Source organism: Epargyreus clarus, unplaced genomic scaffold, assembly GCF_041222505.1.
Source record: "Epargyreus clarus isolate Ecla_fem2 unplaced genomic scaffold, WU_Ecla_fem_2.2 ptg000017l, whole genome shotgun sequence".
Lineage (NCBI taxonomy): Eukaryota > Metazoa > Arthropoda > Insecta > Lepidoptera > Hesperiidae > Epargyreus > Epargyreus clarus.
In genome coordinates this window covers 1,178,178-1,204,551 of record NW_027332225.1, presented here as the reverse complement: position 1 = coordinate 1,204,551, position 26,374 = coordinate 1,178,178, and the positions used below count along the sequence as shown (strand labels likewise).

General features: G+C 40.6%; 2 protein-coding genes across 2 annotated transcripts; one reads left to right on the top strand and one right to left on the bottom strand.

The window, feature by feature from the left end:
• The first annotated feature begins 92 nt into the window (after window positions 1–92).
• Pi3K59F (phosphatidylinositol 3-kinase 59F) lies at window positions 93–23,560 on the top strand. Its single transcript, XM_073081815.1, has 19 exons — window positions 93–327; window positions 1,577–1,765; window positions 2,856–3,012; window positions 6,383–6,520; window positions 8,335–8,457; window positions 8,579–8,674; window positions 9,428–9,597; window positions 10,539–10,606; window positions 10,714–10,819; window positions 11,162–11,268; window positions 11,536–11,643; window positions 12,084–12,195; window positions 12,782–12,981; window positions 14,369–14,589; window positions 15,166–15,338; window positions 16,150–16,388; window positions 17,608–17,821; window positions 21,494–21,601; window positions 22,085–23,560. Exons 1-19 carry the CDS (start codon window positions 257–259, stop codon window positions 22,206–22,208), a joined length of 2,724 nt encoding a protein of 907 aa, XP_072937916.1. The 5' UTR covers window positions 93–256; the 3' UTR covers window positions 22,209–23,560.
• Window positions 23,559–26,258, bottom strand: Vps33B (vacuolar protein sorting 33B). Its single transcript, XM_073081813.1, has 2 exons — window positions 25,926–26,258; window positions 23,559–25,698 (listed from the first exon to the last, which is right to left on the bottom strand). The coding sequence occupies exons 1-2, from the start codon at window positions 26,081–26,083 to the stop codon at window positions 23,922–23,924; spliced, it is 1,935 nt and encodes a 644-aa protein (XP_072937914.1). The 5' UTR covers window positions 26,084–26,258; the 3' UTR covers window positions 23,559–23,921.
• Window positions 26,259–26,374: the final 116 nt, after the last annotated feature.

Genomic DNA, 26,374 nt, shown 5'->3' with positions numbered 1-26,374 from the left:
CTTTTTTATATACTAATCAGGTCAAGTGCTGCAATTTATTAAAAAATAAAATGTCACTGTCATTTGTTGTGTCAATAAATGTTTGATGATTGTCAAGTTGTTATTGTCAGAATTGCAGCAGCTGGTATTTGACAGGATAAGAAACAATACGATATACAGTAAATTATTGTTTAAATTTAAAGGAAGCAAATCTATAATCGTTTCTGAGTTAATTTCGGTGTAAAATTGTCATTCGAAAGGAGGTGCAACAGTTGCAATGAACGAGATCGACGATAAGTTTTACTATGTTTACAGTTCGTCTCTCGATCACAAAGTCGAGATAAAAATGTAAGTAAAATTATCTTTTTCCGTTACATTAATTGCGTTTAAATATATTACAAGCTACTTACGCACCACATAATACTTTCTAGTCATGTTATATCTTTCATACTCTTTTCGAATCTAAACAGTTATGAAAAAGTACAATTACGATAATTTTACCTAAAAAAATATATATTTTCTACTAGACTTTTATATTATGTGTATATCAAACTAGCGTAACTAATCGGTTACATATTATTAGAAGGCACTGAATGCACAATACTAAATATATTTACTGTACACCACCTCTACTTAATAACTTGAAACAAAATAGTTTTGTACAGTTTAAACAAAGGAAAATCATCACCGAGACAGTCTTACATCCTAATTATAAAAAATAAATATGTAAATCCCAACATGAAAAATATAACTCCATTTTCATAGTAAAATAGAAAATACAGTTTCACAACCATTTAGTATCTTGAAGGTTAGCATGTTTCTTAACTTGATTTCAAATATTGCTTAACCTCATCTAAATTCAAACTGTTATATTTTTTATGTAATTGCCTCTATAGTAGATTGGTTTAAAAATGAACAAAAACAACATTGCTTTTAAAATTTAAAATTATAACACATGCCTAATATCAATGTGTAATTCTATATTTTTTATTTTGCTCTTTTGTTATGAAAGGCATAAATATGCAGAATAAAAATTAAGCATGGAGTCAATCTGATTTTAAGTAGTCACTGCTAACCATTAATATCTGTTAGCAAACTTGCGAGGATGGGAATCCCACACAAGGTCGACCATGCATTGCTAAGCCTTGAGAACCAAGTTAGAACATGTCATGTAATTTATCTCTATTTCACATCCTCAAATAATAAAAAACAGCAATACTAAGGACACCTATGCTACCCTCTTATAGTAACACAAAAATAATCACCTATTTTAGCCTTTGCAATTCGCGGTGTAAGAGTCAGATGAACGTATCTACATTTTGTCAATTTTACAGGAGAGCAAAAATAGTGTGAAAATTCACCACTGCAAACTTTACCAGATTATTAATAGAGATAATCTACAGTATTTGAATTAAAAATATTGAATATAAGCGTTACGTCGTTTTGCCATTTCATAAAAGACTACATTGTGGACTGTTTTGTTAAAAAGAAACCATTTTTTATTTTTTTGTACATATGTTCATCTGACTATTACACCGCGAATTAAACCATGGGTAAACTATCTACCACTTAAAGAAAAATAACAATTTACTTTCAGTGGCACACTAGAAGGCAAGCGCACCAAGCCAGAATATGACAAGCTCCTCTCGGACCCAATGCTCAAGTTCTCCGGCCTTTACCAGGAGGGCTGCTCAGACCTGTATGTCACGTGCCAGGTCCTCTGCGATGGGCTACCCCTGGCACTACCAGTTACTACTTCTTACAAGGCATTCACTAATAGATGGAAGTGAGTTAAAATGTCTTTTGTATAATATAGGAGAAGCAGACGAGTATGAGGCCCACCTGATGGTAAGTGGCAGACTGTCGCCCTTGGACATTCGTAATCAACTCCAGATACGATTAGATATTCCTACCTGAGGTCGGCCACAGATGCGCCACTACCCCTGAGGACTAGGCTGGAACGCCTCAGATAAGTATGTCTGCCTTACAAAACCCTTCAAACCAGAAAACAGTAGCGCTTAACTCTGCTGTTATAAGGTAGAAATAGGTGTGGCAGTGGTACTGCTGGAGTTGAACCATAAAAGGTTCTACAACCTTCAAAAATGTATCTAAAAATCCAAAGATTTTTTAAAAAGTAATGATGCAGTTTTAGTTTTATCCGAATCGTCCTCACAACACCTTTCAGCATTTTCCGCTAATTCTTATAGTTTGGTATTTGGCCCGAAGGCACATTTAAAAAATTCACTCTATATAGTATTAGTGTTCTATTCTATTCTATTCTATTCTATTCTATTCTATTCTATTCTATTCTAAGCCTATATTTAATTTACAAAAATAAAATTAAATCTATATATAATATAAGTTAATTTTAAGAGTAAGAAGAATTTCAAGACTCATTTTTATGACCCTAAATAACAAATGAAACATGTATAGCAGTAGTAAAAAGTCAGAAGTTATGGTCAATTAAAGAAGTCATAAAAGTAGTTGACAGTTGTTCACAGATACTTTATTACCCAATAATATTGGAATGGAATGCATTAAAATCCAGAGTGAATTGAAATAGTGTACCAGACAAAAACACAGCAAATAAAAGTATTTGGCTTGCTGAGTTTCCATAAAATATATACTTTTTTAATGCTAGAGTAACAGACAACAGTCCACCTAATGGTAAGTGGCTACTGGCGCCGATGGATATCTGTAATCAATGCCAAATAACATTAGATTAGGAACTGGAATGTCTCGGAAGAGTATATCTCCCCAAACACACTCTTATAGTACTATTAGCCAGAAATAGGTGTTGCCGTGGTACCATCGGAGACGAACCACATAGGTTTCTACCACAAAGATACATATTCTGAACTATTAATATATTTCAGCTGGAATGAATGGGTGACCCTCCCGGTATACTTCAGTGACCTCCCTCGTAACGCGATACTGGCGATGACCATCTACGACTGCGCAGGACCCGGCAAGGTCATGGTGGTTGGTGGTACCACCATATCACTCTTCGGGAAACATGGCATGCTTAGACAGGTATGTATTAAACCCTTACCAATGTCTTAACTTAACATTTACTTAAATACTGAATGTGGCATAGTCCGTGCTCAAAAACGTCCGAACTGAAAGAGCTACAGAACTGAAAATGCGCATTAGTTGTTCTCAAACAACAGAGCCAAAGTTGCTAAAATTATATAATGTAAAATTAATACAAAAAATATTATTCTTGCTGTGTTCGAGTTTGAATCGTGTGACTTAATATAAATAGAAATAATAAAATAATGACTCAAATGTAGCGTAAAAATGTTTCCGCATTTTTCCACTTAACACAGTTACGTTTGTTAGGTTTGTTACTTCGTATAGTCACGCAATATTTCGCCTGCGAATAAAAAACGTATTTTAAACTTGGCATAGTTTTTCTGTATTTGTGCGAGAATATTACATTCACCTTGGGAATAAATGATTGGTGTATTTGCGTATTGTAAAAAAATATGTAAATATCGACCGTTTAAATGTTTTTTCTAAGATTAAGTTATGAAACAGGCAGTATGACCGTTTCTCTTTATGTTTTAATTATATTACTGTGATGCTATTGGTAAAATGTTTTTTTTTTATCAAATAGAAGTAGCAGACGAGCATGCAATCCACCACATAGTAAGTGGATACTCCCGCGCGTGGACATCCGTAATCAACTTCAGATAAGATTCGATTCCTACCTAAGGTGGGCCATAGATGCGCTGCTATCCCTGTGGACTAAGCTCGAATGCTTTAGAAAAGTATGTCTCCCTTACCACACCCTTCAAACCAGAACATAGCAACTCTGAACATTGCTGATATTGGGCAGAAAAAGGTGTGGCGATGCTGCTTCCTGGGTTGACCCGCAGAAGCTTCTACCTTTGGTAATTACTAATATAAAGGCATATTATAAAATATGCAACTATAAAATGATTCGTAACGGTTTCCTTTTTAACTGATAGTGTATTATACTGTGAGTACTTTACTGATATCTTATCTAACAACTTCTAACAAAGAAACCGTTGGAAAATACTTGATGGTACTTGAAAAATATCCCTAAAATAAACACAAGAGTCTGATTATGTAAGTATATGTGAATGTCTTCTTTATTACGATTATAACTGAGATCGGCACTTATGTCATGTATACGTTTATTATCTTTAAACATAAACACATATACAGAATGACCAATTTTAATTATAAAATTATTATAAAACAAAAAACTGGTTTAAAGACTGGTTTTAAAATATACCCTAAGCCACTCTTGTTTCTTTATGTTTTTGTTATAGCACAAACGGTTTGACGCATTTTAATATATAAGGTGTCGTAAAATCCCTCAAAATTTTAAGAAGGAATTAAAACAGGAATATTTTTAAGCAGACCGGTTTTCTTAATTTTATATAGAGTCTTGATTTTTAATTTAGGACAATAATAGAATTATTGTTATAATAAAAGCTAAAATGCAAAAGACAGTCGTCTTATGAAGATTGGAGTCTATTATAACAACATTCAAAAATGTGACCCTATTAAAGTTTATTCTTGTCTCTTAAATGTCTCTAAATTATACCCTAATTGATGTGACTAATTAGGTAATATTAGGTAGACCCAATGTTCCGTTTTTGGTCCCTACAGAATTGATTGCTAGTAAATAGGAGTGTTTTGTAATCGCTACATGAAATAATTCCGATTAAGTGCTCATTTCATATGTATTTTTTTCAAAAATTTATATAAACATTTTTTTTATTCTGTTCGTGTACCTGTAAGTGTTGATCTTTGAACTACTAGACAAAGGTAAGTTTAAAGGTAAAATTTTACTATGAAAATGTTGTAAAATACCTTCATAAGTTACCCATTGATTGGATGGAAGCGGACGGAGCCTATCTGATATTTTATATACATCAAATATGTGTTATATAAATATAATTCATCGGCGACATATTCTCTTGACATTTTCCTAAGTCGTAATTATTTCCTGAACATTTACAGTGCGTAGACTATAGATTTATACATGTGTAGACTACAGATTTATTTATTTATAAACACGAATGCTTAATTCAGTTAAACTTAAGACTCATAAATAAATCTATTAATATTTCTCCTTTTTTTAAAATAACGTTAAGTGGTCATCAACGTTTGTCTAGACATCCGAGGTAAATTAAAAACATTTCCATAATTTATTCCACTGCGATCTTTTATCCTTCTAATAATAAAATTATATTAATTATCTGATACGAGTATGTTAATTTATAATCATAGACTGTGTTCGAAATTTCATAAAAACTCATAGAGAAGTTTTGCGTGATTAAATAACAAACATACGAACATTTCCATTATAATATTATTCTAAGTAGGATGACATAACATGGCATACATATGTATATATTTTTGTATACATTAAATACAAAGTATAGAAAGTCTTACAAAGTATGTTTAATTAATGGCATATAGCAACAATTTATGCAAACAACAAAGTTATTTATATCGTAAACTGTTTATTGCTGTTTCGCTGGAAACTGCCACTGGTCGATTTAGTCCACCGTGCTCTCTCTACCGGTTATATACTCTGTGTATAATAATTTCGTACAAATAAGAATTTATTCAGAAATCGTGCTTTTGTTAGTAGTGCAAGTTATGTGAAATAAGTAGATGGTTGTGTTGATTTTTAGAAGTGTACCTACGAATAAATGTCTGTTTTCTTGGTGTTATTTAAGTGTTTAGTAAAATAATTTTACATTTACAATTAATATGAATAATATATTATGATCCAAAATAGTAATATATGTGAAGCGTAAAATAGTATAAGATCTAATATATCTCTATATAATCATGGGTGCCTCTGTGAGTACTTTAGGGTTGTACAAAGTGTTATATTTGTACCTAGTCGGTCGCCTAAAGAGAGTGCATTTCGGTTTTAATAGATTTCGCAAGAGGCCCCCTAAATCCGTACGTATATTGATTATATTTTAACACCTAAGGAGGGATAAATCCTTGTCTTCAAAATTCCACAGATGGACGCAAGTCTCCTCTAAAACAGAAGGCTGAGTTTGGATTTTTTTGGTTACATTTAATTCAATGAAAATTCCACTTTTCATCTTTTACTCGCCCCTTGCGATATACGAGTAACATTATTGAATAATTTTAAATAGCGGTAGTCTTGTCTAGTAATTTGAATTTAAATCTTAAGGTGTCGATTTTCATGTTGTCTTTTGGAAAATTAATCACCTTTTAATGGTGAACGGAAACATCTTGTGGAAACCACACCCTAAAATGCGAACAAATGTTTATTAAGGTTTTGTGAACTAAACCATTTTACCCTGGAATAAACTCCCTGGACGGAGGCTTCAAAGTAGGACCGAAATGTTGTGACTATGATGATGATTCTTCTTTCCAGGGCATGTTCGACCTGCGCGTGTGGCCAGGAGTGGAAGGTAGTGAGAAGACACCCGGCAAGGCGCCCGACCGCGGCAAGGAACAAATGCAGAGACTCGCCAAACTCGCTAAGAAGCATCGAAACGGACATATACCTAAGGTAGGCAATATTACGTATCATATTTTAAATAACATCATATCAACAACTTAATTCATTGCGCTCCTCCGCGGTTTGAAATTTGAATATTCTTACCATGTCGAAGTACTCCTAGTGTTATGATATGGGGAATTAAAAAAAAATTCTTCAAAACTGACAAAGCGGATGCGACTCCACTGTGTTCTTTTACTTGTCGGCCATTGGTCCAATGTCGACGGCGGCCACTTTCCATCAGGCAGCCAATCTGCCTTTTTCTTCATTCTTAATATATTTAATAATAATAATAATAATAATTTAGCCTTTTTATTTCCTTAATAACATTAAATTTTACAATTGATAATTTAATACGTCATGCAATTTATGAATTAATATAATATAATAAATAAATAAAGAAAAATTGTACATATTTAAATTAAAAATTTGACTACATTATTATTAATAGAAAATTGATTTAAAAAATTATGTTTATCTTTATAATATTTAAATTAATGTTTATATATCTTCTTATTTATTTATTTCTTTATTTATTAAGGACCTCTCTGTAGAGTAAAGGCCTCCTCCATTTTGCTCCACTCAATTCTGTCACTCGCTTTTGTAATCCAATATTTTCCCGCTGCTTTTAAAATTACATCGAGCCATCTCTCCGCCGGTCTTCCTCTGGTTCTCTTTCCGACAGGTCCCTTCCATAGAGTTATCTTTTTAGCCCACCTGTCCTCGCTCATACGTGCAATATGGCCGGCCCACTTCCATTTATTCATTATTCTTAATAATATTTTTATGTAAATATAAATGACAAGACAATGTCTTCGTACACGCTAATCTCCGGAATGGCCTAGAAATGGATTTCAATGAAATTTTATGGCTCTGTATGGTTGATCGCAGCTGAAAAGATTGGAGTCTTTTAGATTCAATAGATTTCGCTATATTCGATCTTTTTTGTGATAGGTATTTGCCTGGGCTTTCTAGTATACCTAAAAAAGCACCTTATAACAGTATATAAATAAGAATTACGGACATTCTTGTTATCTATATTTTATTGCAAGCTTTTATCTACCTCCTGTTGTCATTCGGAGGCGTTGCTTACTGATAAATGACGTCACGGTGTCACCCGATAACAAAGTTCTAGGCGGTTGCCAGATACAAAGTAGAAAGTACTTCGAGGAATACATATACTAATGTGTATGGTAACTATAATCGGTGGGTTTGTCAGACTTCGTCTTACGACATCGTTATTGTTGGCTACTGGCTTTAACTATATAGGTTTAGGTTCATTCATTAGTATACGATTCACGATTAACCGTCGTATAGTCAACTTATCCTGATGATGCTCCGTTTTGGAGCGAAACACGTGTTGGTGGTGGTATAGATGGTGGTGTATATTTTTATTTTTGCATCTGCACGTATCCTTTGTGGGAGGCAGGGTGGTACATACTGCATGGTTTAAAATATATACCTTCATACATATTTGTAGCGGATTGTTGCGAAGTAGTTTTAATCTTAACTTAATAAATCGTCATTCATAGATATAAATTCATTCAAAGTAACAACATTCTGAAATATCTAAATAAGTGAAATTGGAGTATTCTCTTTTAGTTTTTAGCCATTTATGAAATTATTCCTGATTTTTACGCTTGAATAAGGTATTTATATTTTTTTAAGATGCTAAGCGTGGTTAGCAATTACGATCAAGTGAAATTTATGCTCGATTTCTATCATCATCAATCCCTTATTGTCTCCCTACTGGGCATGGAGCTTTTCTCAGAATGAGAAACACTCGTTCCATACTTGAAATCAATGAAAATACGCTTCTTGTTCAGGTGGATTGGCTCGACAGACTGACCTTCAGGGAAATAGAGATGATCAATGAAAAAGAGAAAAGGAGCTCCGACTACATGTACCTCATGATTGAGTTCCCCACAGTGCAGATAGACGGCATTAATGTAAGTACACTTAGTACAAATATACAAATTTGGAGGAAATCTTTTAGGTTTGACATTTTTTTGATTCATTTATAGATAATAAAGAGTGTAATTTTAAATTGAAACGTGTCTTTGTTTGTAGCACGCAGTTGTATATTATGAACAAGATGGCGACGAAATGTACCAATTCAGAGCTCAAGCGGAAATTGTGACTGTACCCGACTATGAAATCCTACAGGTACTGTTATCTATATAATTTTAAATACTAATTATTTAGAAATAAAAACTTACATCTATAGGTTATTACATTTAAAAAAATACATGTGACAAAATTTTACTAATTTAAAAATAACACTTATGAATTAACGCTTTACTGTGCGAGACGGCATGGTCACGCATTTTTTTTTATAATATAGGAGTAGCAGACGAGCATGCAGTCCACCTGATGGTAAGTGGCTACTGCCGCCCATGAACATCTGTAATCAACCCCAGATGGGATTAGATATTCCTACTTGAGTCGAACCACAAAGGTTCTACCACCTTGTAAAATATGCTTAATATGTTCTAATATGCCTTTATTGCATACTTTACCTGTCCCAAGATCTCAACTATACTTTATTTTTTATTGTGAATTTAGTAGTCGAGTAGGGCCGAATGGACATCTTTTATTACTAAATATTTTTTCATACATTTAATATTAGAGTCCAAACCTTGTATCCACTGGTCGACAACGAACTGGGACGTCCGACCCTCCGGGTTTCTCCGGGCAGATTATTGGTTGGTGAATACCCTCCGAATTCTTGATATTTATTCATAATAATATAATGTTATTTAATACATTATAAAATAATGACGAAATACAAATAATATATGATCCCACTGTTAAGCGGGCGATTTACTTATGCGTCGTTATCGAGCGGACGGTCGGCCTCCTGATGGTCGGAGGTATATCGTCTATCCACTGGTCACTAAATCACGTGTCTCTCCCCAGGAAAACCTAGTGGAGAGCAAGCAGCACCGTCTCGCGCGATCGCTCCGCTGCGCGCCGCCCGGGCGCGACGCCAAGCCGTCCGCGGCGGAGCGCGACCAGCTCGCCGCCGTCGTGGCCGCGCCCGCCCGCCCGCTCGCCGCCGACGAACAGGACCTGCTCTGGAAGTTCCGGTACGGAGGGGGGTCACGCTGAGCAAACGACTGAGAGAGAAGGAAGGAAAGGACATGCATACAGAGGAAAAGAGCGAAAACCGCATATAAACACACGGACACACATAGTACACGCATAAACTAACATACAAACAATTATGGGAAAAATAAAAAAATGAGAAATAAAATTAAAAAGACACAGATTAAATGACAAATAAACACCCTTACACCCACACACACACACACTCACACACACGCATGCACGCACGCATGCACACACATGTATACAAATAGAAAAGAAAAGATAAATACCTACAAATGCACAAAAAAATAATATAAATAAAATGAGTACACACGTGCGCATGCTCAAATCCATTTACATATACACTCACGCATACAGATCATGACTCACTCACTGCTCTGGTAGTTCCGGTAAGGGGGAGATCTCTCCAGAGTGTGTGTGTTTACACACACTGAGCAAAGAAATAAGAAAAAGAGAAAAAATGTATACACAGGAAAAGCGAAAAGACGCATTTAACGACACACGTACATACATAATACACGCATGAAACATTAGACATATGAAATAGACACATAAAAATAGAGAAAGAGAAATAAAACTGGCAGAAAGTAAATAACAAAGAAACGTACATACAAACAAACATACATACAAATACAAAAAAATATCAAGAAAAATAAAATGAATTACATACACACTGAAATAAAGAAAAAAAAAGAACCACGCTTATACACGTTCAAGAACACGCACATTCGAAGACACACAAATTTACATACACATACACGTGAACTTATTCAACTTAAAACAAAAACACAAACTACACTCAATATCATTTTAAATTGCTTCAATTTAAATGTTGAATTTTCCATTCATAATTTTGAAATTAGTATATTTTTAATAAAAGTAGAAAGTCAGTATTATTTATCGTCATATATTTTTTCAGATTCTATTTATCCTCGCATCGTCGGGCACTCACAAAGTTCTTGGAATGCGTTAATTGGAACCGTCCAGGTAAAAAAATATAATATAATGTTTTATCTACAATGTTCTTATAAAACATGTAAATAACATAGACAAATAACTTATTGATCTTAATGTAATTTTTTTTTGGTACACAGGTGAGGTACGGCAAGCATTGTCTATGATGAAGCAATGGGCACCAATGGATGTAGAGGACGCTTTGGAACTATTAACGCCGAAGTTCACACATCCCGCTGTTAGGAAGTAAGTATGACGACGAAAATGTATAGAAAACTTCGATAGCGTGATTCAGAGTACATGTAGCCATCTCTTGGGGAGTTGAGACATTTTCATGAACGGTTGTGATTTTTTTAATAATATAACAGTAGCAGACGAGCATGCAGTCCACCAAAATGGCAAGTGGTTACTGCCACCCATTACCACCTGTAATCAACACCAGATAGCATTACATTTCTACCTGAGAAATACTCTGAAATGCCTCGGAAAAGTCTCCCTTGCCACATCCTTCAAACCAGAAATAGGTGTGGCGGTGGTGCCGCTGGAGTCGATACACAAGGGGTTCTACCGCCTTCAATTTCCTTTCAGATACGCCATATCAAGACTAAAACAAGCACCAGATGAAGATCTGCTACTATATTTGTTGCAACTAGTCCAAGCTTTGAAATATGAAGATTTTGCTGAAATTCACGAAGGTATGTACAATATTACAAAATTTCTCCTTTTTGCTTTTAAAACTTTTTAAACCCCATTTTTTTATGAAAAAAAAATAATTTGGAAGATTAAATGTATAACTATCTCTCAATTTAAAATGTTTTATTAGTTATGTTATGAGATATGTAATGTCCAAGAACGGATACGTTACTATGCAATCTCACATTTTGAGTAGATATTTTCGTGGCTTAATCCACGAAAATATATTTTCTTGTGATATTTTATTGATATGTTCCATTATATTACAGAGTACGCAAGAATATGTGGTAAAGAAGTACCGGTGTATTCAGATGCCGATGGTAAACTAGTCCCGGGTGGCTCACGGGGCAGTCAAGCGAGCCTTCTGTCTGCTTCAGGTAAGGTATATGAGGGTAGAAAGGGGGCATGCCTCTCATAGAAATTAAAAAGAGTCTTGTGGTTAGAGACCATTTATTCTCAAAATAATCGGTTACAATTCACTTATATGAGAACTTATAATAAATAAATTACATTCATAAGTAATGTGCATGAGGGTAGACTGCAAATAAACATTGTATTTCTACCGTCAAACGTCGCTAAGAGGGACGCAAGTGCTCCGTCCCTTCCTCTCCCTTAGTAATGCAAAAATATTCCATTCACTAACTACTCTCCCCTAGATTATCGGTGAGCGACGCTCTTTTTTCTAAATTGATTTTCAAAAGTGACTAGTCGGATGTAAATAAACTTTTGTCGAAAAGTGCTTTTGTGCAAACTTTTCGAAACTTTCGAACTTTTGCGGGATTTTCGAAAGGATAAGGACGTAATTTGTTAATTACAGTGATAACGGCAAGTGAAATGACGACATCTACAATAAGCCGACACTCCGACGTGGAAGAGGGCGCCGCGGCCGACAGCGTCGGGGGCGCTAACATCGATAATAATGACTATGGGTAAGTTTCCCAAATAATGAGTTTTAGATACAATTTTTGATTTTTGGTATCCGTTAACATCAGTCAATCAATCCACCTAACCATCAGTATATTCTTCCATTCATCCATTAATTTTATTCCATCCATACATTCAAATCTTTCCATGTAATCAATTCTTTATTCATTCATGCAAAATGTGTGTGTGTGCGTGCGCTAGTATGGTTGCGCGGGTGTATATGTGCGCGTGCCCTCAAATGTGTATTTGCATGTGTGTGTGTATGTATATGTACACACATATGTATGTGGGGGCGCGCGCGCGCTTATGAGTGAGTGAGTGAATGACATAAGTTTTTGAGAAACAACGCTGGATTTTTTGTCATTCTTAATTCTTCGACTATACAGTCGAATCCCTGTTCACACTATACACTATACAGTGTGAACAGGGATTCGGTTGCGATTAGTGGTGCCTGCATCTGTATCACAGCTTTTGTTCGACTTTTTCTTTCAAATTAATGTCGAGAGAAATAAATATGATTTTAGAGAAACACCTCTCAAACATTCGGCATATGATGTGGATGTAAAGCAATGAAATGACACTCTTTTATAGGGACAACGACCCGACCGAAGAGCAGCTGAACCTCGCGAGCTTCCTGATCGCGCGTGCGTGTGGCAACAGCGTGGTCGGCAACTACCTGTACTGGTACCTGCTGATAGAGTGCGAGCAGCCCGCCGCCGCGCCGCGCGAGCTGGCCGCCCGGAACATGTACCTCGCCGTCATGCGCCGCTTCTCGCACCAGCTGGCGCACGGTGAGCCGCCACCCCCACACGTGCGCAGTGGCCACTGTCCAGTGCGAGCTGGCCGCCCGGAACATGTACCTCGCCGTCATGCGCCGCTTCTCGCACCAGCTGGCGCACGGTGAGCCGCCACCCCCACACGTGCGCAGTGGCCACTGTCCAGTGCGAGCTGGCCGCCCGGAACATGTACCTCGCCGTCATGCGCCGCTTCTCGCACCAGCTGGCGCACGGTGAGCCGCCACCCCCACACGTGCGCAGTGGCCACTGTCCAGTGCGAGCTGGCCGCCCGGAACATGTACCTCGCCGTCATGCGCCGCTTCTCGCACCAGCTGGCGCACGGTGAGCCGCCACCCCCACACGTGCGCAGTGGCCACTGTCCAGTGCGAGCTGGCCGCCCGGAACATGTACCTCGCCGTCATGCGCCGCTTCTCGCACCAGCTGGCGCACGGTGAGCCGCCACCCCCACACGTGCGCAGTGGCCACTGTCCAGTGCGAGCTGGCCGCCCGGAACATGTACCTCGCCGTCATGCGCCGCTTCTCGCACCAGCTGGCGCACGGTGAGCCGCCACCCCCACACGTGCGCAGTGGCCACTGTCCAGTGCGAGCTGGCCGCCCGGAACATGTACCTCGCCGTCATGCGCCGCTTCTCGCACCAGCTGGCGCACGGTGAGCCGCCACCCCCACACGTGCGCAGTGGCCACTGTCCAGTGCGAGCTGGCCGCCCGGAACATGTACCTCGCCGTCATGCGCCGCTTCTCGCACCAGCTGGCGCACGGTGAGCCGCCACCCCCACACGTGCGCAGTGGCCACTGTCCAGTGCGAGCTGGCCGCCCGGAACATGTGCCTCGCCGTCATGCGCCGCTTCTCGCACCAGCTGGCGCACGGTGAGCCGCCACCCCCACACGTGCGCAGTGGCCACTGTCCAGTGCGAGCTGGCCGCCCGGAACATGTACCTCGCCGTCATGCGCCGCTTCTCGCACCAGCTGGCGCACGGTGAGCCGCCACCCCCACACGTGCGCAGTGGCCACTGTCCAGTGCGAGCAGCCTTAGCACCACCGTCACACCTACTTCTGTTATAATAGCAATGTTGATTACAGATGTCCATGGGCGGTAGTAGCCACTTACGATCAAGTTGACTGCACGCTCGTCTGCTACTGTTGTAATATAAACAGAAAACCCTGCACGCGTGTACGACTATGATAATCCATATAATCATCATCATCATCAATCTATTATCGTCCCACTGCTAGGCATAGGTCTCCTCTCAGAATGAGATGAATGAAGACTTCACATAGCTTATGAGATTTTTATATAAATCGCAGGTGTAATCTTACTATTTTTACATCCAGGTAACGCGAACCTCCGAATTATTACTGACGGATTATATATTTATACCCAGGTAACGCAGACCTCCAACGCACGCGGTCCTTCCTCGCCCGGCAACAAGTGTTCATCGACAAGCTGGTGAAGTTGGTGAAGAGCGTGGCGCGCGAGAGCGGCAACCGCAACAAGAAGGCGGAGCGGCTGCAGCAGCTGCTGGCCGACCCGGACGCCTTCAAGTTCAACTTCGCCAACTTCGAGCCCATGCCCTTCCCGCTCGACCCCAACGTCAACATCAAGGTGAGTCGCGAGGAACACGACCGGGGTGATAGTGCTACAGAACAGTAGATAGTGTTTTATTCCCCAATTGACTTGCTTTTCAAGCTGAGGGGGAATTCCCCAACAACTGAGCGTTTGACATCAAAACTGTCTCCGGAGTAAAAGTACTACAAAACAAAAAACGTGCTACTATTTTTTCAAAATTAAATTCTTCTTAATTACATGTTATATTACGTTAGGAAAACGTCCGGGATAAAAGTGCTCCAAATCAAATAAAGTACTACAATCTCGCGCTAACATTACACTACACACGCGCTACATTTTTGACACCATCGACAAACTAGTATACGTTGGCGCTTGACGTTGAAAATGTCCTGAATAAAAGTACTACATAACAATAAAAAATCGATGAATGAATAAAAAAAAATATCTTATTAATAAATGAAATAAATTAAATATTATGTTTTTTATTATGATGGTGGCACTTCAACCTTTCAGAGATTGCTACCAATCTTATCAGATAGATTGCTACCAAGTTACCACCATACTATTTTTTAACATTGATTTCTTTAAATAAATATTGTGTTTTACGTTCAGGGTATAGTTGCGAAGAAGGCGCACCTGTTCAAGTCAGCGTTGATGCCGTCCAAGCTGACGTTCCTCACGACGGGCGGCGCGGAGTACGAGGCCATCTTCAAGCACGGGGACGATCTGCGGCAGGACCAGCTCATCCTGCAGATGATCACGCTCATGGACAAGCTGCTCAGGAGGTGGGTATCGTACCAGGAGGTAGAAGTTGTTTTAATCGAAACCGGGCAAAAGCCATAGGAAAGAGGTGGTAGAACTCCCAGTGCTTCGACTCTTGCGGCACTACCGCCCCAATTATTTATAATAACACCTAATAATAACAGTGTTAAGTCCTGCTTTGTTCTGGTTTGAATGGTGTGGTGAGGAATGCATACTTTTCCTAGGCGTTCCAGCTTAGTTCTTAGGGGTAGCGGCGCATCTGTGGTCGACTTCGGGTAGGAATTTAAAAAAAAAAAAGGATATCGTAGTAGAAAATAATTTATATCACGGCGTGCGTAAATTGACGTTTTACGCACGCTTCGCGTGCGCAAAACCCCCATTTCCGACCCCGTAATATAAAATTTTAATACAACACGCGGACGAAAAATGTTTTTCTGACTCGTGTGATTGCAGTCCTCGCCTGCGGCTCGGCCTGCAAACTCACACTTGTCAGAAAAAAATTTTTCGTCCTCGTATTGTAATGTACTATTTTCATTAACAGTTCAACTCAAAAACAAAATTATTTTTACCTTATTTCATGCAGTGCATAAGAATATCTTAAATGTATAAGAGAAATTTTAGAAGTTTTTTGCCCACCAAAATATGCCGCCCTTGCTCAAGGTACGCCCTGTGACACTATTGGTATTTTTCCTTATTTAAATATTCGTAATTAGGCATGCAACTCAAAAGACAATATTTATGAATCATGTGAAAAAATTACACTATGATCGTTATAATCCTAATCTAGGATGGATGGATGGATGAATAAATTTAGAAATTAACTCTTTTTTTCAGAGAAAACCTCGACCTTAAACTGACACCCTACAAGGTCCTAGCGACCAGTTCGAAGCACGGCTTCCTTCAGTTCATCGAGTCTGTGACAGTGGCAGAGGCGCTGGCCACTGAAGGCAGTATCCAGAACTTCTTCAGAAAGCACAATCCCTGTGAGGGCGCGCCCTACGGGATCCGGCCGGAGACTATGGACACGTATATCAGGAGCTGTGCGGGATACTGTGTTATCACGTATTTGTTAGGTAAGTGTATACTGCTTTATATTCTCATAGATACTCACTGCTGTATTTCTATGTACGGTGCCAGTGTGACCAACTGGCGTCTACGCTTACTTCTTTTGTTTATTTTTCATAGCCCGACTAAATTCTTATATTTTTAAAATATGTGTCTATGTATTTATCTCTGACTGCTTACATAAGACTGCTTAATCTCATGCTGTTAGTACGTATAGTCTGCGCCAAATTACTAGTCCGCTCTGGATATACAGGGTGTCCCGTAAGTACCACGACAAACTTGGGGAGAACATAGGTGAGGGTCTGACCTCTCTGAGAAAAAAAAAATAACCTTAGTAAAACTGTCACCGTTTTTGCACTATCGATTGTTTTATATTTTTTGAAAAATTCAGTACTCATCATCTTCTTTCGTTAACTGCGTGTACAAATTTGATGACGCAGTGTTTATTTTTTCTGTTAAATACTATCAGATAGTTGGTCTACCATTAAAAAATATAAATTGGTTAAAGGATGTAAAGGAACCATGACAAAAAATGGGGGTATTTTTAGATTTTGAATTTTTCACTATTTTTTCCTCAACTTTGACTATTCGCCGTGAAAAAAAATGTACTGAACTATAAGTGCACATTGCCCAAAAAATATGTCTAGTTAATAGAGATTTCAAAAAGGTACCTCACATACTATTTAAAGTTGAAGAAAAAAAGTTAAGGCTGTTTTTGCATGAAAGGGACTGAAACCAACTAAAACGTAATGATCGAGTTTTTATTTAAATTACACTTACTACCAACTCAAAACGTGTCAAACAGTATGAAATAACATCATTGACTAGTAAGACACCTAAAAATATCCTTCTTCAGTTGTAAAAAAACAAGTAAGTAACTAACTAGCAAACAAAGTAATACAATTTTTCAAGTGAATTTTTACCTACTTTTAACTGTCATGTTGAAGTGAAACTTCATATTTGTATGTGATTTGAATGACAATTCCATAATTTGGTATCTTGGAATTGACCTGATGATAGAGCTAAGACATGGATGGTAGATCTCCTACCAGTTTTTACCCTTAGGCGCTGAAGAGTTGGAGTATCACCCCTGGCTCCATCATCAGATCAGTATATGCTTGTAGTCGTGTTCGACGTCATTGGCTCGCTGATTACACTTGCGCGCAACAACTTCAGAGCGGACTATCAGTTTGGTGCGGACTATACTTATCCTCTACTCGTACGCAGGTGTAGGCGACCGTCACCTGGACAACCTGCTGCTGACGCGCGCGGGCGCGCTGTTCCACATCGACTTCGGCTACATCCTCGGCCGCGACCCCAAGCCGCTGCCGCCGCCCATGAAGCTCAGCCGCGAGATGCTGGACGCCATGGGCGGGCCCCACTCCGACCACTACCACGAGTTCCGCAAGCAGTGCTACACCGCCTTCCTGCACCTCCGGCGGTACGTAGCACCCCATACTGTCCTCGCCCTAAGCTCGGCCGCGAGATGCTGGACGCCATGGGCGGGCCCCACTCCGACCACTACCACGAGTTCCGCAAGCAGTGCTACACCGCCTTCCTGCACCTCCGGCGGTACGTAGCACCCCATACTGTCCTCGCCCTAAGCTCGGCCGCGAGATGCTGGACGCCATGGGCGGGCCCCACTCCGACCACTACCACGAGTTCCGCAAGCAGTGCTACACCGCCTTCCTGCACCTCCGGCGGTACGTAGCACCCCATACTGTCCTCGCCCTAAGCTCGGCCGCGAGATGCTGGACGCCATGGGCGGGCCCCACTCCGACCACTACCACGAGTTCCGCAAGCAGTGCTACACCGCCTTCCTGCACCTCCGGCGGTACGTAGCACCCCATACTGTCCTCGCCCTAAGCTCGGCCGCGAGATGCTGGACGCCATGGGCGGGCCCCACTCCGACCACTACCACGAGTTCCGCAAGCAGTGCTACACCGCCTTCCTGCACCTCCGGCGGTACGTAGCACCCCATACTGTCCTCGCCCTAAGCTCGGCCGCGAGATGCTGGACGCCATGGGCGGGCCCCACTCCGACCACTACCACGAGTTCCGCAAGCAGTGCTACACCGCCTTCCTGCACCTCCGGCGGTACGTAGCACCCCATACTGTCCTCGCCCTAAGCTCGGCCGCGAGATGCTGGACGCCATGGGCGGGCCCCACTCCGACCACTACCACGAGTTCCGCAAGCAGTGCTACACCGCCTTCCTGCACCTCCGGCGGTACGTAGCACCCCATACTGTCCTCGCCCTAAGCTCGGCCGCGAGATGCTGGACGCCATGGGCGGGCCCCACTCCGACCACTACCACGAGTTCCGCAAGCAGTGCTACACCGCCTTCCTGCACCTCCGGCGGTACGTAGCACCCCATACTGTCCTCGCCCTAAGCTCGGCCGCGAGATGCTGGACGCCATGGGCGGGCCCCACTCCGACCACTACCACGAGTTCCGCAAGCAGTGCTACACCGCCTTCCTGCACCTCCGGCGGTACGTAGCACCCCATACTGTCCTCGCCCTAAGCTCGGCCGCGAGATGCTGGACGCCATGGGCGGGCCCCACTCCGACCACTACCACGAGTTCCGCAAGCAGTGCTACACCGCCTTCCTGCACCTCCGGCGGTACGTAGCACCCCATACTGTCCTCGCCCTAAGCTCGGCCGCGAGATGCTGGACGCCATGGGCGGGCCCCACTCCGACCACTACCACGAGTTCCGCAAGCAGTGCTACACCGCCTTCCTGCACCTCCGGCGGTACGTAGCACCCCATACTGTCCTCGCCCTAAGCTCGGCCGCGAGATGCTGGACGCCATGGGCGGGCCCCACTCCGACCACTACCACGAGTTCCGCAAGCAGTGCTACACCGCCTTCCTGCACCTCCGGCGGTACGTAGCACCCCATACTGTCCTCGCCCTAAGCTCGGCCGCGAGATGCTGGACGCCATGGGCGGGCCCCACTCCGACCACTACCACGAGTTCCGCAAGCAGTGCTACACCGCCTTCCTGCACCTCCGGCGGTACGTAGCACCCCATACTGTCCTCGCCCTAAGCTCGGCCGCGAGATGCTGGACGCCATGGGCGGGCCCCACTCCGACCACTACCACGAGTTCCGCAAGCAGTGCTACACCGCCTTCCTGCACCTCCGGCGGTACGTAGCACCCCATACTGTCCTCGCCCTAAGCTCGGCCGCGAGATGCTGGACGCCATGGGCGGGCCCCACTCCGACCACTACCACGAGTTCCGCAAGCAGTGCTACACCGCCTTCCTGCACCTCCGGCGGTACGTAGCACCCCATACTGTCCTCGCCCTAAGCTCGGCCGCGAGATGCTGGACGCCATGGGCGGGCCCCACTCCGACCACTACCACGAGTTCCGCAAGCAGTGCTACACCGCCTTCCTGCACCTCCGGCGGTACGTAGCACCCCATACTGTCCTCGCCCTAAGCTCGGCCGCGAGATGCTGGACGCCATGGGCGGGCCCCACTCCGACCACTACCACGAGTTCCGCAAGCAGTGCTACACCGCCTTCCTGCACCTCCGGCGGTACGTAGCACCCCATACTGTCCTCGCCCTAAGCTCGGCCGCGAGATGCTGGACGCCATGGGCGGGCCCCACTCCGACCACTACCACGAGTTCCGCAAGCAGTGCTACACCGCCTTCCTGCACCTCCGGCGGTACGTAGCACCCCATACTGTCCTCGCCCTAAGCTCGGCCGCGAGATGCTGGACGCCATGGGCGGGCCCCACTCCGACCACTACCACGAGTTCCGCAAGCAGTGCTACACCGCCTTCCTGCACCTCCGGCGGTACGTAGCACCCCATACTGTCCTCGCCCTAAGCTCGGCCGCGAGATGCTGGACGCCATGGGCGGGCCCCACTCCGACCACTACCACGAGTTCCGCAAGCAGTGCTACACCGCCTTCCTGCACCTCCGGCGGTACGTAGCACCCCATACTGTCCTCGCCCTAAGCTCGGCCGCGAGATGCTGGACGCCATGGGCGGGCCCCACTCCGACCACTACCACGAGTTCCGCAAGCAGTGCTACACCGCCTTCCTGCACCTCCGGCGGTACGTAGCACCCCATACTGTCCTCGCCCTAAGCTCGGCCGCGAGATGCTGGACGCCATGGGCGGGCCCCACTCCGACCACTACCACGAGTTCCGCAAGCAGTGCTACACCGCCTTCCTGCACCTCCGGCGGTACGTAGCACCCCATACTGTCCTCGCCCTAAGCTCGGCCGCGAGATGCTGGACGCCATGGGCGGGCCCCACTCCGACCACTACCACGAGTTCCGCAAGCAGTGCTACACCGCCTTCCTGCACCTCCGGCGGTACGTAGCACCCCATACTGTCCTCGCCCTAAGCTCGGCCGCGAGATGCTGGACGCCATGGGCGGGCCCCACTCCGACCACTACCACGAGTTCCGCAAGCAGTGCTACACCGCCTTCCTGCACCTCCGGCGGTATGTTGTACTGCATCCGTCGTTCGGTGATCAGCACCTGCGACAATATGTCTCCTTATCCTAAGCAACTTACATTAATTTTTCTTTATAGACAAAAAGCCCTACCCTATCTTGTCTTACCCTATCTATCTTGTGCATTTTACCCTAATTGCTGTGGACGATGGTAGGGCCCTTATAATTGAATTCCAACGACACCACCCCCACAGCTATTCCTGCTTAATAATAGCAATGTTAAGTGCTGTATTCTGGTTAGAAGGGTATAAGGTAAGAAAGATTTTTCAGAGGCGGTCCAACGTAATAAACAAAGGTAATGGTGCTTTACGGCCAAATTAAGGTAAGAAACTAATCTTATCTGAGATTGACTAAAGATGGCGACACTAGCTACTTACTACTGGTGAACTACATGCTCGTTTGCTACTCCTAAAAAAACATTTAAAACGTATATAACTCGAACTCGAATGTTTTCTCGTTTACTTAAAGTTTGTTTAATTAAAAGTTTTCGTTTTTTGTTGAGTTTGTTAAAGTTTCTTGTTAATTTTGACAGTGACATTTCTTTGTTTACATTTTGGACACCTAATTATGAATCAGACTATACACGTCTTAACTTACAAAGTTACTCCCGTGTGGCCGTAATCTTATTATGTATTATGTTATTGCAGCCACGCCAACCTGATGCTGAACCTGTTCTCGTTGATGGCGGATGCCTCCGTGCCAGACATCGCGCTGGAGCCCGACAAGGCCGTCAAGAAAGTGCAGGACAAACTACGGTAAATATATTTATATCTCTATATACTTTTGTATACACTTCTTTAAGTCTTTAATCAGTGTAATTGGTTGGCAGTTGTAAAGTCTATCAGTCAGTTTAATTGGCAACTGATTGTAATATTTATTACTTGTCAGATACATTGTGTTTTCATCGCATCACATTGCATTACAGAAGTAAGATATTATATTGTTTAGTACGATTGCCAAGGCAAAGAATTTGAATATTGATATGGTCTCATAAGATGTTGTTAAATTAGCTAATTACGAAATAATTTAAGACAGAAGGTCCCCTAAAAAGGGACGGAAGGAATTAACCGAATTGGAATGTAATACATGGATCGCACAACTTTTTACGGTAGAAGAATCAAATTGTGAGACTTGGTTCTTTTTACAAGTTATATTTTTGATGGCATTTAAAGAGAACTGTACCCAAGACTGGATTGATAGTGATCAATCTACAATTTTAACCAAGTTATCAATTGCAGGTTAGACCTCGGCGACGAGGAGGCAGTTCACTACCTGCAGAACCTGCTGGACATGTCGGTGACGGCCGTCATGGCGGTGCTCGTGGAGCAGTTCCACAAGTTCGCGCAGTACTGGCGCAAGTAGCTCGGGTTATCACTGGCTGGTATATCAACTAGTGTCCATTATTAATAATGAATCTGTCAAATTTTACCTACTAAAAATAAATTTGACAGTTATAGTAGGCAGAAACTGTCAAATTTCGATCTTTGGTAGGAAAACATAGATAGATTGATAATTAATAACAGACCTACGTAAGCAGGGAGTTATCTCATGGATATCTCGATCTGTTGTTTCTTAAATTGAATATTATGTAATTGTTTTAAAAGTGCCTGTGACATCCTCGATAAGTTAACTGAGGGTTTCTATCCTCGCTTATATATTTTATTCTTATCAAATTTATGTTCTAAAATTTGTATATGCTGTACTCGTTTTTGAGGTTGTATGTGCCACCTTCAATACAATGTACAGTGAATTAAAGTTTATGAATTTTATTGTTTTCATATAAACAGTCGACTAGAGTAACGATGAATTCCAAAAATAAGCTTTCGCTTTGGGAAGCTTTGATCAATAAATGACTTTTATATATAAACATTTTTGTGAAATTCTAAATACTTCTAGTTAGCATAATCAATAATCGTTTGCTTTCAGTTTTTTATCATATAAATGATATGAAAGACTTATGCTAATAATACTTATCTTAAACGTTTAATTATAAATAAATATAATAGGTGTTCAAAGTGTTCTTGTACTATTATATACTGTATAAAATATATTTAAACTTTAATAGTATATTTTGTTGCATTCAAATGTTACTTTTGTTAAAAATCTCTATTTTTCATCTTTATTTACTTGTTATTTAAATGTGAAGGATTATTTTTATATTAATTTAATATTCTTTTTTGCAACTCATTTATTTTAGATAGAAAGAAAATGGAATCATTGATACAGAAAGTACAATGGTTGCTCTTGTTAACAAAAATAAAAGGCTTATACCTGTGAAAAATCCACATTTGACAATTTTTGCCCACTTGAAATTGGGTAGTTAATGATTAATCAAAGGCGGTAGCAAATAAACTGTTGCAATAATTGTGAGACACTGTGCTATATATGCACCTAAGGGGTCATCCATATAGCCATTTTATTAAAAAAAAATGTAAAATTCATTCAATGTTCAAATTAATTTAATTTGATATTGTCAAGAATCTTTGACCCTATCATGCTTTATGAAATTTCACATATTTTGGACTCCGAAAATGTGGAATTGTAGACCATATAATGCTTATATTTTCCTATAATAATTGTTTTACTTATTTTATCAGCTGCTACCCTTCAATTTGTATGCCAATAAAAACCTTATAAATATAGTCATAAGATACATTTGTAATTTTCTACTGTGATATTTTATGTATTGGTAAAATAAAATATTTTCACAAATATGTATAATTTTTTATTTAACAGTTATTTTATTTTAAATAATTCGTATAAATATGGTATAAATAATACGCTTAATAATTACTTTTATGTCATCTACATACTTAGTTCAGGTTGTGATATACTTGGCTCTCTTTTGGTGGTGACAGGCATCCTAAAGTGGCAATGCATCAGCTGGAATATATGCTCAATTACTACTTCATACAAATATACTTTATGAATGCAGTAAAAACCCTTTCGATCAAGCAAATGTATATAAAATATGTACATAATCATTGTTGATGTAGCAAATGTCACAAATAGCAATAAAAATTGCAGAAAAAAAACATAGTTCCGTATAAAATATACATATTGTGATACTTGTCTTCAAGTAGTGGCTGCCATCAAGTCGCTGCCACTTGCGATACAATCACTAGCAATATAAATCTTTCCGCCGGTCATAGTTTGGACAACATCGCACGCTGCTATCTCTGCATATGTCACACCACCAACCACATACACCAACACTGACTGTGGTTTTAATGGAAAACCAAATGTCTTGTTATCATTCTTCAGAACTTTTAGCAAACTCTTTGCATCTCTACAACCATATGCTGTATCCGATAGTTTCAGATTTGACAACTTGTCTAGTGTATCTATACTATCCTTGAATTTGTCTATTATCTTACCTCCCACTTTCAATTCGGATAGGGGCGACAATTTTGTTAGAAGTTCCATCAACGATTCTGAAGTAAGCATAGCACTACATAACGCAGCTATTAAAGGAACATAGCCACCATTAAAGACATAACTTGGAGATTTACCCGTATCTGTTTGAGACGGTAGTTGTTTCAACTTATTTGCTGTAGTTTGGAATGTAGTCTGCCATTTGGGTAGCCTCTCACTCAAAGTGCCAAGGTTCGAGATATTTAATGAGAGCTTAGGACTAGAAGGTTGTACTAACAACCCAGCGTTTACCAAATTATTAAATACATACAAGTATTTATAACCAAAGGCTAATAAGTATTTGCTAACTAGAGAATTATATTCCTCGTAACTCAAACCCTGTGTTAAACTTAACAAGCACATAAGACGCAAGCTATTGTAAATATGAACATCGGTGCCAAAATTCTCATCTACATATGTGAAGTTTGATTTCTTATTTCTATTATTTAGCATGTCACTCTCAGTCAGTGTCAGATTCTCAAATTTATTATTCATTTCTGATATAATAGTCTCACAGGCCAAAACATGGTTGACTAGGTTCTGTTTAAATAACGAAATTTGTTGAAGCTTGGTCGCAACAAAGTGCTTCATTTCCTGTATTCCGAGAGCTTTAATATCTTCATTCTTTAGCAATTTGGCTTTTGAGCTCAAAACACTGAGCACTTCTGAGAAATGCCTGTGTTTGATCTCTCCATACAAGCTGTCTAGTGAACTATCTAAAGTTATGACGGTATTCTTTGTGGATTTTGTGTCTTCAGGCACCAACATTAATTTTCCTTTTTTCAGTTTAGTTTCCTTAACATTCAGATCTAGATGTCCACAGTTGATATTGAAGATTTCACTCAACAGCCCACTATATGTGGCCGGTGTTAACAAACTGGAGGCATAGTCCTGATCTCTGTCAACTATTATCAGTGCCCCAATGTCTTCTGAATTTTCAGTGCTAACAAAATCTCTTACATACGTCTCCTCTTGTACTTCTAAAATATCCAATACGCTCGCAGATATTTTACCAACAGATAGTATAGCTTTAGGGCGTCCAGTCACATGAAATAGACTCCACAGAGACATTGAAACACTTGACAGTAAGGAATGGTTATGTTCTACATATAGCTGCTTGAATAAAAATGGTAATTCGAGACTCAGTAGCTGCTCATCCAGGCTCATCAGCTCCCAAGCAAAGGAATGTAACTTTACAATTCCATACAATCCTCTATTTTCTAAGAGGGAATCATATAAGCAGAGAACTTTAGGTACTATTATTATGTTGAAGCAGTTTGCATCGGCCAGTGATGGATTTTGGCTCAGGAGGGATGATATCTGGTCGAGAACACATTTGTACTTCTGAATGCAGGCCGGGATGAAGTATGTTCTGATAGTGTTAGCTGTAGCACCGAGATGGGGATCCATCTTATATATCTTATCAATGCCATTTTGTCTGTAATGATATAAAATTTACTTCTGTTTAAACTTAAATTACAATAAAAATTTACTTAAATTTTAACAATACAATTTTAACTGACAATAGTCATCTAGTAATCTAAAATTATGTTTTTCCAGGACTTATCCTTATCGCGTAATTAAATTAACATAATTAAAATAAGGATAAAATTTAAATATTAATTACATTTTAACATAATACATAATCATGATATGTTTCCTTACCTCAGCCAACTAATCCCACATATCCTCTCTAAAGGTTTAATTAAAGCAGGGTCTATGATAAAATCCATCTTATCACCGCATTGTGATAAAATATTCTCCAATTTATGTTGTGAAATTAGACCAAGTGATGATAATTTCGCTGACAGTGGAAAATCCATAATTTTTATATTAACTTACTTAATTACTTTAGTTATCAGCCTTATATCGGTAAGGTATATAATATAAGCCTTTTAAAGGTTATTATTTTAATGAGAGATTCTTTATAAAGACAAAAATACAAAACATATTGGAAACATCAGTATGTCCAGTAAACATCAAACAGAACATAAAAGTTTGACGGCTGAATGACGTATATTGACAAAAATACCAATTGTCAAAACATTGACGTTTGCATTCAAACAAAAATTATCACAATCTTGGAGCCCTGAACGAATATCCGTTAGACTTCT